The sequence below is a fragment of the Kickxella alabastrina genome (genome assembly GCF_025024165.1).
Source record: "Kickxella alabastrina strain RSA 675 chromosome Unknown BX661scaffold_3, whole genome shotgun sequence".
Classification (NCBI taxonomy): Eukaryota; Fungi; Kickxellomycota; class Kickxellomycetes; order Kickxellales; family Kickxellaceae; genus Kickxella; species Kickxella alabastrina.
Window position 1 is genome coordinate 918035 of NW_026251474.1, and position 13709 is coordinate 931743.

The 13709-nt window shown below is 41.9% G+C and overlaps 5 protein-coding genes across 5 annotated transcripts; 2 read left to right on the top strand and 3 right to left on the bottom strand.

Annotated features, from left to right (window-relative positions):
* Positions 1-600: 600 nt before the first annotated feature.
* BX661DRAFT_193096 (Ssl1-like-domain-containing protein) lies at positions 601-1792 on the bottom strand (the record flags this gene model as incomplete). The annotated part of the gene is given in 3 exon segments (XM_051537755.1): positions 601-1252; positions 1294-1687; positions 1702-1792. The coding sequence occupies 3 exon segments, from the start codon at positions 1790-1792 to the stop codon at positions 601-603; spliced, it is 1137 nt and encodes a 378-aa protein (XP_051394329.1).
* Positions 1793-6230: 4438 nt separating this feature from the next.
* Positions 6231-8144, bottom strand: BX661DRAFT_177849 (P-loop containing nucleoside triphosphate hydrolase protein). Its single transcript, XM_051534745.1, is given in 6 exon segments — positions 6231-6707; positions 6764-7069; positions 7087-7501; positions 7525-7614; positions 7749-7803; positions 7996-8144. The coding sequence occupies 6 exon segments, from the start codon at positions 8017-8019 to the stop codon at positions 6407-6409; spliced, it is 1191 nt and encodes a 396-aa protein (XP_051394330.1). The 5' UTR covers positions 8020-8144; the 3' UTR covers positions 6231-6406.
* A 990-nt stretch (positions 8145-9134) lies between these two features.
* BX661DRAFT_196414 (uncharacterized protein) lies at positions 9135-9482 on the top strand (the record flags this gene model as incomplete). The annotated part of the gene is made up of 1 exon (XM_051538047.1): positions 9135-9482. The coding sequence occupies one exon, from the start codon at positions 9135-9137 to the stop codon at positions 9480-9482; it is 348 nt and encodes a 115-aa protein (XP_051394331.1).
* Positions 9483-10293: 811 nt separating this feature from the next.
* Positions 10294-12066, top strand: BX661DRAFT_196415 (uncharacterized protein; the record flags this gene model as incomplete). The annotated part of the gene is made up of 1 exon (XM_051538048.1): positions 10294-12066. The coding sequence occupies one exon, from the start codon at positions 10294-10296 to the stop codon at positions 12064-12066; it is 1773 nt and encodes a 590-aa protein (XP_051394332.1).
* Positions 12067-12213: 147 nt separating this feature from the next.
* On the bottom strand, positions 12214-13005 carry BX661DRAFT_66875 (uncharacterized protein). Its single transcript, XM_051539389.1, has one exon. The coding sequence runs from the start codon at positions 12873-12875 to the stop codon at positions 12360-12362; it is 516 nt and encodes a 171-aa protein (XP_051394333.1). The 5' UTR covers positions 12876-13005; the 3' UTR covers positions 12214-12359.
* Between the last annotated feature and the right edge of the window lie 704 nt (positions 13006-13709).

Sequence of the window (13709 nt, forward strand, 5' to 3'; positions counted from 1 at the left end):
TGATTATGGGTGTGGATTAAATAAATTAGGTGAAATATTAGTATGAGATGTTAATAATTAGTGTTGGTTGTATCTAAAATAAAAAATAGTAACAAAGGTAAAATAAATTAATGTATATGTATATAGCGAAATTTTTCTTTTGGTAATCAGTTATCATCGAATTTGCCTTTCTTATATCTCTTTTTTTTGTTCAAGTAAAATAGTTATATCTTTTCAAAAATAAAACATTATTTACTAGTGCGAGTAACAAACACATATACTGAAGTGTTTTTTAATATTGTAATTAATGTGGAATATTGCCACCTGCACATCTATATTTTCATAATATTTATCTTCCCCCTCCCTCTTCCCCACATTCGTATTTATATTTAATTAGGTATATTCTGTAAATTTAGTATTCCCATGGATAAATAATCATACAGTCGTGGGAACAAACAAAAAAATACATTTATATGTACTCCGCACACACATGCCACTAATTGAAATTATATAAATAATATTTAATCTAATTCAACAAACAAACAAACAAACAAACAAACAGACAAACAAACAAAAACAATTAATTAATCCACCTCTCTCCTTATCTCTCTCACTTAACGCTCAGACGCACCCAGGGCAATTATGCAGCGTCTCATGCACAAATACATCGCACTCCAAGCAGAACGCCTGCCTACATCCGACGCACTCAAATCCAGCATCCTTCGCGCCACACCCAAAGCACACCACCACCGCCCCAGCCGCCCTCTTCCCAGCCTCTCTAAAATTCTCCTCAGGAAACAAATGCCTATACGACCTAGCCAGATGCGGCGCCGACACTAGCGCCAGCCCACAGACATCGCAGTCCGTCGGTAGTCCACAGACTTTGGCGCCGCAGCGAGGGCACAGAAACCCAGCAAACCGCAGCTCATGATGACACACACAGGGTGACGGCACCTCGCCCATCTGCGCCTTAACCGGGAACCCCATCTGCACCATATCCGCCGTCGCACGCTCCTTAACCAATGCTGGCGGCGGAATATTTTCGAAAAGCGACTCCCGCATGTGATCCTCATCAACGGCCACGGCAAAAACCCCCGCGGTAGACTGGCAGATTCGCCGGAACACGTGCACTTCCGCTGCCAAATGCACCATGGAGACGCGCACCTCGGCCGCCTGTAGTGCCCGCAAAGTCTGCTCAATATCGCCTGGGTCGCAGGTCGTGAGGGAGCCGAATACGCAGACGATTTCGCGCGACCCATGCGCCGGCGCACGCCTCAAGCATGCATCCCGAGCTCCAGTGCATTCTGCAGTGACGGCTCGCCAGCCAAATCCCCACTAGCCTTATCCCTCAGCGCTCCCAAATGGTCCCTCGGATTGCCGCTCAGATCCGTCAGTTTCTCCGCCAGCCCGTCCTTTGTCGCCACCAGTGCCAGCTGCGAAATTGGATTCTGGTCGAAAAACTCCCCGACAAACTGCTCCAACAGTGCCAACGTCGCTTGGATCCGCGACGGCATCAGGTCGCGCGTGCTCATGTTCTCCGACTGGTCGATTACAAGAACCACGTGTCGGATTATTCCGCGCTGGAGTGTTTCTGTCGACCGTTGTTGCCGCCGCTTGCGGCTTCGCTGCGAGTTTAGATCGGTGATACTGCTTTGGATGCTGCCGCTGGCGTCTTCTTGAATTACGTCCCAGGAGCGCTTGTACTCTTCTTCCCATGCGTACCCCCGTCAGCGCCCTTGAGACCCTCTGGCCCTGTGTCGTCGATGTCGATGTAGTCATCCTCCTCCATAGCCTCGTTGGTTGGGTTAGCCATTGTTAAATGAATAAATTAAGGAATGTGTTGTGGGGAAAATGCCGGGTTTGTTATTTGTGTTCCTGCGTATTGTTTTTGGATTGCTTATTAATGGCAAATTTCGACAAAAACTAATTCAAAAATCTAGCTGCAAACAAGCATAAAAAACAGTGGGTAAAATCACGTGAAATCAAGCCGAATAGATCGATTAATTTACCAAAATTACTAAATCACAAAAATAAAGCTATTTGGTGTACAACTAAATGGGTTATATTGTATAAATAAATTTTTAGTCAGGGTGTTAGTAAAATGTTTTTTAAATGCTTAGTCTGCCGGCTAGAACATCAGTCATGGCCAAGTATCTGTGATTCATTTCTTTCTATTTGAGTTCCTTGACCGACATAAGGGTGGCCAGGGTACATCAGCTGATAGAGTAAGCAGTGGCTGCCAACCCGCTGCGCCCCTACCCTTATCTTTCTTGTGGTACAGATCAGACGCCTAATTGCGTATCGAGGCGCACTTTATCGGCGCTCTGCCCGAGTGAAAAGTATTTTTTTCCTCTTATTTTTCATTTATTTATTAGGCTTTAAGTTTTCTAAAATTTAATCGTCCTAATTTCCTTTCACCAAATCAAAATCAAAAATGTACAGAGTAAATAACAGAAAACAATAATTCAATTTGAAAAGTGGAAAGAAGGTAAAATAATTAGCGCCAAGCTTGTACTATTTTTTTGCATGTTTTTTGCACTATCCTTTGTATAATGACTGCCAACCCCTTTGTCGAAAACTTTTATCCTGCTTTTTTTGTTGATGCGCAACAATAAATTTATATTATCAGTACGTGTTTGGCTCTTTTCTCTTTCTCCACGCACACTTTTGTTCTTTTATTCTTTTACATTATACTTTTTATATACCACAACTTACTACCACACACCAACTTTTTATCATTTTTATTTAACATGTCCATTTTAGCCATCTTCCATTTGTCGTACTTGATAAAATTATACGCGAGGTCGTAGACGTTGACCAACAAAGCTTCGATAAGTGGGTAAGCAGTCTTGCGTTATTAGGCGTTTGCCGCGAGTGGAGGAAAGCAGCATCAGATTTGGTCTATCGTAACGCAATTCTGTATGGAAACAACAAGTATGGAATTGGTTTTGTTGAGCATTCAGAAGACAAACATATTGGGGACAAGCTGGTCAACACAAACATCGGGTTAATCAAGTCTACTGGAAACACACATCTAGTGAAAACCCTGTCCATCGAAATGAGCCATTCCCAGTACTATCGCTCGTTGGTCAACGAAATTAATGATGTATTTTCGTTTGGGCGGTTTAATTGGACCAGCGTCAAAAAAATTATAATTAGCGGATTTTACCTCAATGAAATGGACACAAATGTAGTTCAGCCCAATTCAATGCAGGATATCAGGCGTTGTGTCGAGCAGCTTGCAAAGTTTATGCCTCACATCAGCAAGCTGGATATACCTATCTATGACGATACTAATGCGGTGTATCCTATAGTTAATCCACTACTCGCATTGTATTCACAGAGCCTAAACACATTTGTAAGCAACCGGTCATACTCGTTTACAGAAGCAGTTAATTTTCCACAGATCACAACGCTCGACTTTGATGTGAGTTCCTCAAAATTCATTCCGAAATTTTGCTATCAGCATTTACTAAACCTGACTTTAAGAAGTATTCCACGTCATTTTTATGGCGCAAACTGACCAACAATGAGCAAGATAATATTGTTTTTTGAAATTGCGCAGCTTAAGCCTGACTTTTGTTGCCGGATTGGATGCCGTAGAGATTAAAGATACAACCAAATTGAGTTTCCCGTCGCTCGAATATTTGGATATCACAGTCCCAACATATAATCTGTTAAGGATGTTTTTGACTTTGAAAGATTTCAATGGGATAATGTCACCAAGTTACACTTACATATTAAGGGATTTGTAGCCAATTTATTTGGAGAATCCAATGCCCCAATTCAACACTGCAAAAGTATGGCTGATCGCATAAAAAATAATATGCCCAGCGTGACTAAAATGCGCCTGGGCTTGTATCACAGTAATAACAAGATTCAATTTTACAATGTCTTGGCCAACTTGTATGCCGATCAACTCACCTCAATTGCTATGTTTCACCCGAGAAAGTTTACCGCGCCGCAATTTTCAAACAAATTATCACACTTGACGCTTAATGCCAACTCCGGATCATTGAAAAATCTTTCTAATATCTTTGCAGAATCACTGAAGCAGTTAATACTCTTTGATCTCGATTCCGCATTTTCTTGGGATATGTTGATAGACAAATCAGTATCCAATACAATCAATTTTAAACAACTGGAAAGCATACACATACAGTTTATATGGCGTTTTGAAGACAGCCTTGCAAATTACCAACAATTTATAAATAATACGCGGGAACAGCCAACTGATCAAATTGTATTATTCCCAAAGCTAAACAGCTTAAAAGTCCTTAATGCCACGCTCAACAGACTCCAAAGTATAATGTGTTATGGATCTAGCCAATGGCCTTGTATGAGGGATGTAAACATTTGTCTGGCTAAACTTGACATTGCCAAACTACAAGACCAAAATATCGATACCGATTATATGAAAGCCACGGTCATGTTCGCCAATTTTTTTGTAGAAAAAATGCCCTATATTACTAGTATTCAGTTGCTGACGTTTAGAAAGTGCAACAATTATTACAAAAGGTTTTCAACAATTGTTTCTAATGGCTACGCTCACCAGCTCAAGTGCTACTTTAGCAATGTACCAACTGCATTTGCCGCTGATATGCAGTTCCCAAAGCTCAGCCAACTAAGCATTAACCCTGACAGCACCAACTTTTTACCGCTTCCCAAATTAGACACAACAACAATTGAAAAAATTAGCATTGAGGGCGATCTAAGCAATTTCCATTGGGTAGATTCTACAAAAAATAACAGCTCGGATAATATTCAAATGAGCAGATTAAAAAGTCTTAATATAAACCACATCGCCACAGAAACAAGCACAATGGGAGACCAGATTAGATCTAATACTGCAATTGGAAGGCAGCCATTTGTATTGCACTTGCCAAAAGTACGCAGAATATATATTCAAAATATAAGCGATGAGTGTAACTTGTCAATGCTTCTATCAAGTTTACTCATCTGAACAATATATCTATTATTGGATCTTACAGGGCGTTGCAAATGTTTAACAGCTCAAGTGCTGGAGTCATTGATTCGTGCAATATTAACATCAAGTTAGACTCTAACGATGATATGGACAGGTTTTATAAAACAGCAAATGCATTCTTTGGAAGTACAGTTGTTATAAAATTTGCATATTTGACACTGAATATGGATGTGTCCATGCTTAATTCACAAAAGATATTATGGACCAACCTCCACAATTTAGAACTCAATCAGTCGGTAAAGTTTGACACACTGTTGGATCTGCCTGCCAATATACCAAAGTTGACAAAGTTAGAGTTGGACAACATATTGCATGACGACAACTCCAAATTAAATCTCGAGCACGTGAAACCAATTTCGAGTAGCATTACTAAGCTGCTTATGAAAAATAATATTATTGCAAACACTGAGGAAATGAAAGTCGACTGTCTTAAATATTTACTTCTGGCATTGCCGAGTTTGAAATATATATTGCACAGGAACAACAGCTTTAACAATTCCGTGTTTGTTGAAAAATATAAAGAGGCGTATCCTCACTTGGTGAATATTACATTTGCATAATTGTTATTGTTAACTGCATACTGTTTTCTCATTGATAATATTTATTAAATCAATACTCCAGTAATTCATTGTGAATTAATAATAGTATTTAACAAAAAATAACTTCATTTTGTGGCTTTAAATTAAAATGTGACTTGTATTTTCTGAATAAATAAACAAACAATTCTTATCTAGTCAATTGTAAAATTTTTCAATAGGCGGTGTTATAGAGCTCAACATGTATGTATTTACAAATAGTCATTTGTTAATTGTTCATTTATCTGTATTTTTAAAAAGTTGCTTTTCAATTACATCAATCTCATAAACAAAATTCCTGGCCTCATAGAGGATAGCTTGGTGTATATAAAATAAATGTTCTGTACTAAAAACACAGATTTACTCAGCAACCGCCAACAATTGATTTGTAATCTGTATTTAAATAATTAGTATTCATAGCTCATTTTTCTGTCAAATATGCAATTTGCCTCTATCCTCGCTTTCACCATTGTCCCTGTCTTGTGGGCAGCTGCCAAGCTAACTATAGCGCAAACAAACGGGTTGCAATTGATTAACATATTGTACTGTTCAACATTCGAACCAGCCTACCATACCAAATATGTGCTGTTCAAATACATTAACCAGACCAAGATGGATGAGGGAATTTTTCTATGCACATAAAAAACCTTCATATGCCAGCAGAGCGCTACACAATAATGTCAAGGATATTGAGTATGGCGCGGACGTAGAGAGAAACACGTATCTTAGGGAGGCGGTTGAAAACCTAAAGAAGCTTGTTGCTACTACGACAATAATATTGATTATATTAGGAAAAGCGCTGGGAATAAATTCATTTTTTCTTCCTAGAACAATTTGGTACAAAACAAAATATAAAAAAAGCGAATTAGCCTTCCTGTCCAAAGTCATCGGTAAACTCAATCTGCTTCTCAAGATCAGCGTTGTTGACAGTCGGCCGGCTGGTCTTCACAGCCTTCAAAAAGTCAGCCAGCGTGAGATCCGGTTCCCACAATTCGTCGCCAGAGACCTCCGACCACGTCTTCTCGATAGCCTGGGGATCGCCCGGCGAGCAGGGCGTCCAGTACTCGCGCGTCGGCCCACCCGGCTGCATATTATCCACGGGCCTGACGACGCGCTTGAAATGCGTCGCCATCTGCACTTTACGAATGGGCTGCATCAGGGCATCCCTAACTATGACAGCAATATCCGATCCCGAGTACCCTTCCGTGCGATCGGCCAAGACTTGTAGTCGCGCTGCGTCAGCGTGCACGGCGTATTTCCGATGTGCAGCTGGAACATGCGGGCACGCGCAGAGGGGTCGGGGAGCGGAATGTAGATGCGCTTCTCGAACCGACGGCGGATGGCAGCGTCCAGGGCCCACGGAATGTTGGTTGCGCCCAAGACCAGAACGCCAGTGTCGTCATTGCCGACGCCGTTCATTTGCACGAGGAACTCGGTTTTAATTCGCCTCGATGCCTCCGACTCGCCATCGCCGCGGGAGCCGCAGAGGGAGTCGACCTCGTCGATAAAATAATTGAAGGCCGGTTTTCTCGCGCCATTGCAAACAGGTTCTTCACCAGCCTCTCGCTCTCGCCCATCCACTTGGACACCAGGTCGGAGGAGGAGATGGCGTAAAACGTGGAGTTGGCCTCGGTGGCCACAGCCTTGGCCAGGTAGGATTTTCCCGTTCCCGGCGGGCCATAAAGAAGGATTCCGCGCCAGGGCGTGCGCTTGCCCGTGAAGAGCTGCGGAAACTTGATTGGCAAGATCACGGCCTCCTTGAGCGACTCCTTGGCGCCGTCCAGGCCAGCGACGTCCTCCCAGTGCACATTGGGCTTTTCGCTGAGAATCGCTCCCTCCAGGCCTTGCCGCAGCTTTTTTGTTTCGCTGTCAAGTCCTCCGCTGTCGTCGTCGTCACCCTTGCCCTTTTTCTTGCCCGCGTTCCCACTGCCATTCCCAGTGCTCGTGCTGCCGACTGCCACTGGCTTTTTCTTTTCCTGCGACTTAGTATGTGCTCCTTGAGTTGCTCCGCCCGATTCATGTACTCAGCAAGCTTTTTCCGAATGTGCTCCCTGCGCTTCTCGTACTTTTCGTCTAAAAGGTGGGAGAGTGTAGAGCCGGTTAGTTATAAGCGCTCCAACAAAAGGCGAAAGGTGAAAGGTGAAAGGCCTAGTGTTATTTTGAATGACGATTCGTATAACAAAGTCAAATTCAAAAGCTTCACTCACATTTCATCGCCGTCATAAACCACTCGAGCGCATTCATGTACTGCTTGTATGCCTCCTCATAGTTCCCGCCGTGTCCTCTGCTATTGCATTGTTAATAATTTCCACGGCCTTCTACAAAATAAAAATAGCTGATGGAATTCAATAACGAGTTAGTGTCATTTTGTGCGTTATGACAAAACAACCGCTCTCTCTTTCTCTCCCCCCTCCCCCCTCACTCTCTGCCCTTCTCTCTTTCGCTGCCACTCACATCTAGAAAATTCGGTCCCGACATTATCGCCAATGCTGTTTACTCTTGTACTGGCAAACTGAATTTGAAATTAACTTGGTTTGTCTAATAAGGTTATGAAAAATATATAAATGGAGAAATGGAGAACGCGTTTACAAAAGAAAGTTAAAATTCGCAAAACGAAAACACCAAAATACACATAAAAACATGTAGGCACGTGCAACCCATCGTCATCGCGTACGCACGCATGCACGCACGCACACACAAATATTCCGATCCATACAAAGTGGATTGCTTCGGCTCGGCTCAATATGTAGTTTATTTTTTATTTGACACGAGCCACACATTTTTTTGATTTCTCCCACATATTGCCATATGAAGTGCATTTGATGTTGTGGATACTTTGCAAACACTCTATAATCAAAGTTTTCTCATCATGTAATTCGTTTTTTTATTTAAAATATTTTGTTGACATCCACAACACCTTCTCCTGCTTGCTGCAGGCACATCATATGTTTGAAAACCTGGTCAGACAAGAAAATCGATTGGGAGCAATTGTTCTCTTTCGATTCCTTCCAACAAGTGAAACAATATTTTTTTGGAATCTTGTAAAATTATCACGGCTATTTATTTCAAGTTTTATTGTTGGTTTTTAGTACAGCTTGTATATATGAATATAATTAAAAGAGTAAAAACGATTAGTGCAATATGTAAAGATGCAGACAGACGATGCCCGGTGCATTGTTTTGCTTCTCATAAAAATTCCTAAATAATTGCTTTTGGGCAAAATTTGACAACTGTTGAATGAAAAACCCAGCAAAAAAACCATTCAAGCACTCTGTTTCTACCATTTCAAAGACCACAAATAAAAAACAAATAAAGTAGGCGCAGGTGATTGTTCTTCACAACATTGTATATTATTCTTTTAATAATAATTCCTATGCTAATTTCTATTTATTCCTAATAAAGTTATTGACACACATTCTTATGCTTGTTTGTCTGACATTGGCATTGATTGTGCAGTCAGCACCCACCAATTTGGCTGAGAGCACGAGACCTGCCAGCTTTAACATTTTTAGCAGCAAGAAAGCAATGAGCCCAGCAGCGAGTTCCGCAATACCTCTAGCATTCTGCTTATTGGCAACCGTGGAATATCCAACATGGGATACAATAACATCACATTCACAGATTTCAACTACGGCACAATCCAGATTGCACCGTGTGGCAACTGGTCGGGCTTCGAGTTTCAGGTCAGCGCTTCAGCGTGTAACATAATTATTTTGGATATCCGCAATGACACCATTGTCCGCGACAATGCCAGAGCAGAGGTACGCGATATAATTACAGGTTTTCAGGTTTACTTGGGTAATAGCACCAGAGCGGCGCGCACAAACTCTGGCAATATACATAATACTCCATATGTCGGAATTGCTGTTGGAATAATCTTTGGCGTGTTTGCATTTATACTCGTTATCATGGGTGTTGTTGGTGGTACATGCAGCGGATAAAATAAATTGATGTAATCTAGAAAATGATAATAAAATGATTATAGTTTTGGACAAAGTCCTCCATGTCCATCCACTTTGTTGTCACACGCACTAGCTGGCAGATCGAGTGCTCAGGATTGCTTTTACTAACACCCTGGCTGGCACTTCCATTGCCAGGCAATTAGACCCAGGTCTGGAGAATTCCCAGACACGCCGCCCCTAGAATAATTTTTGTTATTGGAGCATGTAGCCAGGTCTGCAATAAAGCCCATGATGGGCAAGATGGCGTGGTAGACATTTCGTCTTATTCATCAACTTTATTTTTTTGATTTTTTACTTGTTTTATATATTGCTTAATGTATCTATTTTCTTCAATCAGCCCACACTTTATCTTGTGCACCGGGTGGGATTTTTGGTGGCTTTATTTTGTGATTAGTTAAATTTTTTTAAGCTTTGTTGATTTTAAATACCTTATAGTGATTTGATTATTAACATATTGAACAATTTAAATGAAAATAAATATCAATGTTGTTTACAGCTAAACGTGTTTTGTCACCTGTACTCGACTTTGATATGTACAAATGACCAGCCTGCGCACACCTCCATCTGGTTATTACTGTTTGAGTAGAACAAACTTTTTACGGCTTGATGATGGGATTTGCAAGAGATTTGCACACTATGTTCCATTTTTTATTTTAGTTGCTTTTACTTTGTGTAGGCGATTGGTTACAAGGCCCCGAAAGCCAGAGTCTTTCATCTCACTTCCGCTGATATTCAAATTTTTTATTAGTTTGCTCTATTTTTTCAAATTCTTTTTATTCCAAATTTCACAATGGCCAGCATCAATTGTGGTAGGTTGGCAGGCCGATCCATACGCCTGCTCTTCTGGTTAAGCATCACCCTAATATCCGGCATCGCGCTACTCGGCACATGCTATGCGATCTACCAGCTATTCCTCGTCAAAACAATTGTAACCACCACCGACACCGGCCCCACGCCCACTGGGGCCCGTGTGTACCGCATGCATTGGCAAGAGCAATCCACATACGAGGCCAAAATGTACGCTTCCACCAGACTAAACTATTATGAAAATACGACCGACTTTTTTGAGACAGCCCAGATGCTCTGGCACATCGAACCGCAGAGCCTGGAGAACAAGTACCCACTGCTTCAGCATAGCGCCAAGGTCAAAATCCCGGCGTCAGTTTATTTGGACACTGAGCATGACAGCACGCTCTACCTTCACTTGTTCATGCAAATCGCGGGCCAGTTCACGCCACATCCAAACACCACCGATTCACAGATGGTCACCGCCATCGCTGCGATTGCCTGGTGGCAGAACCCGAATACCACGCGGGAATTAGTGTTGGATACGTCGATGGAACCGCAATTCGATTTGATAGCTGCGACCAACGTACCCTGGGCTATTGTGCTCGAAGACCACGCATACAAGTACAGTGAGCTGCCCAGGCACATTCTATACCACCAGTTTTTACATACCGAATGGGGCAAGCAGTTTTTTACCACGTATAGACCGCCGCTCCTGTTGAATCAGTACACGCGGAATCCAGCTGACTTTATACCAGTTTCGATTCTCCGCAGCAATAAGACTGCTGCTACTGCTGATAATGATGACGCACCGAGCGAGCTGGCAGTCGAGATGGAGCTTGAACTGCAGGGCATTAGGCAAGGGTGGATTGTGATCAAGGACATGGCTTTGCAGTTGGGTAACTCTGGCCGTGACTACAAGCACTATTGTTTGGACCTGCAGGACCTTGTCGTGGCCCATGGTTACCCTACTTTTTACGATAATGACGGCGACGGTGATAATAACAGCGAAGAGAGATCTCACTACAGGCCGCTGACTATGGTTGAGAAAAACGGCATGCCAATCCTGATTATCGCGAGTGTGCTCATGTTGGCATATGCGGTTATGATTGTTATTCAGTTAAAGGTGGCCTTGGAGTACTGGGTTGGTCCAGTGTCTAATTTTGACGGCATTTCGCGCGCGGCTATTATTCTTTGCTGTACAGATAGCATGCTTCGCTGCATGTACGTCTATCTGAATAACGACATTTGGAATCCTGACGCATTAATTTCTGTTGTAAGCACAATGTCGGTTTTGTTTCATATCCGGAGACCTTTCTCAGGATTCAAAATTCCGTCCTGGTTTGGCGGGCGTGTTCAGGGACAAAAGCCGCCTGTGGAGATCACCGCCGATGCTGACAGTCGCACAGCCGTTGATCAGCAGTACGCTGTGTCAAAAGATCAGGATACAGTTGTTGTAACCAAAGCCAAACAACAGAGACATATCATTGAATTGCGCAAAGAGACTGACAAAGCCACCATGTACTGGATGCGTGCCATTGCCCTTCCTGTTCTCATTGCTACCTCAGCGTATGCCTTTATTGAAAACGACAAGAATGTCTGGGAGCTTGGATACGTTCTAAAAGTCATATCTAGCAGTATATACGTGGTGGTCTGGTTCGAATTGTTACCGCAAATCCTGGTCAATTACCGCGTCAAGTCTGGGTCCTTGATGCCCGCAGCTATTACGATCTGTGGGGTCGGCCAGTACTTGGTCGGGATAATGATGGACATCTGACAAAAAATACAAGTGTCCCTTTTGCAGACGCCAGTGTTGGTGAGGCAATGCGGCTTGTTTGTGACGTGGTTATTATTGCACAGTGGGCATGGTACCGCAAAAAGGTCAAGCAGGATTAGTAATTGTGAATGTTTTAAACAATTATTTGTTTTTGATTTATAAATTAATTATCACAATTAGTGTACAAGTGTAGAATTAGAAATATTGAAAATGAATAATAAACAAGAAATATAACAAATCGAGCATCACACCATACTCTTTGGCTCTCAGCTCTCTTCAGCTTGTATTCGGTATCAATTATACATGCGATTTGTCGACACAGTCACTATTTTCCCCAGATCATGTCTACAACAAGGACAAATGTGCACAGTCTTCTTCATCCACTGTGTCACAAACGGAAGTACTGCCAGTGGCCAATACACCGTGGCTATTGCAACTGCCATTGCGACTGTCCGCGAGCTGGCACGTGTTTGAATCTTGGTATGCACGTATTTGTAGCAGTTTGGGCACTGAAGCTCGACCGGAACATCCTTCAGCTTGACATACGTGTCTGACGAAATACGAGGGTTGTTATATGCGTATCTGTCAGGTACCATGTATCCAAGACTTGACACGTATGGAAATTGTCTGTCTTTATTACCGGTGGTGTGGTATGGTTTCTCTGTGTGTTGGGTTCTGGGCACAGTGTTGTTGTGGCACATTGTTAAAAGTGTTGTTATAAGAGTAGCATTTTGCGCGTGGCAATACAGTTTGTTTGCGTTGCCATGGTAGCTTGGCATGTTGTACACGGCTGTGGGGGACATGGTCATAAATTAAGACAGTGAAGGACAATACAACAGATTCTTGGTTTATGGGTTTTTTAACTTGCCACTTGAAACTAGATGTGCAACTAAAGGAGAAAAGTATGATTACATGGCGACAACAAAAAAAGAAGAGAAGGAATAGCAAATATGAGGGGAGTTGCGCTGTTTAAATAATTTTTAGCCACCCATTTCTTTTTTGTCAAATAAACATTTAAATTGCAGCTCTTGTCAATAAACATATCAGCGAGAAAGCAAGTGATAAAGAGAAAATAAAAGGCATAGAGCTGAAATAAATTCCATGTGATACATTATCTGTCACGGTTTTCTAGATTTTTCTAAATTATGTTTGTAAGTGAAACAAATATTGTTAGTACAAAAATTGAGCACCACGCCTTTGGTTTTTTATGTCATTTGTTTTGCATTCCATCCACGCAGCTACGTGGGCAAAAACGTAGATGTGTACATCAAATGTGTGTGTCCACATGTGCTTTTTAGCAATATTCTTTTTATCCATTGAAACAAAATATAAAGAAGTATTTCCAAAAGAAATAAAAAGCTAAAATAAGCCCACAGTCAGTGAAAATGCGTGCATGTCAGCAGCCCATCTCTGACAATGAACGGTGAGCACACGCCCCGCAGACCCAACATATTTTTATTAGAATTCCGTTGCATTTATGAGCAAATACCCCCAGTGTATATTAAATAAATACATGTTAATTTTATTTGCAAATAGTATGAATTGGGCAAATGGTTGGTTAGAGCGGTAATTTGTTGAGGAATAGCAACTTTTGATAGCACATGCTGCTTGCATTGACTTACTAAAGTGATTTGTGCGCATGA

Coding starts and splice junctions, on each gene's coding strand:
- BX661DRAFT_177849 (XM_051534745.1), bottom strand. CDS start 8,019: ATGTCGGGACCGAATTTTCTAGAT. Junction 7,804..7,995: donor CGGGACCGAATTTTCTAGAT/GTGAGTGGCAGC, acceptor GGGAACTATGAG/GAGGCATACAAGCAGTACAT. Junction 7,615..7,748: donor GTTTATGACGGCGATGAAAT/GTGAGTGAAGCT, acceptor CCCACCTTTTAG/ACGAAAAGTACGAGAAGCGC.
- BX661DRAFT_66875 (XM_051539389.1), bottom strand. CDS start 12,875: ATGACCATGTCCCCCACAGCCGTGTACAACATGCCAAGCTACCATGGC.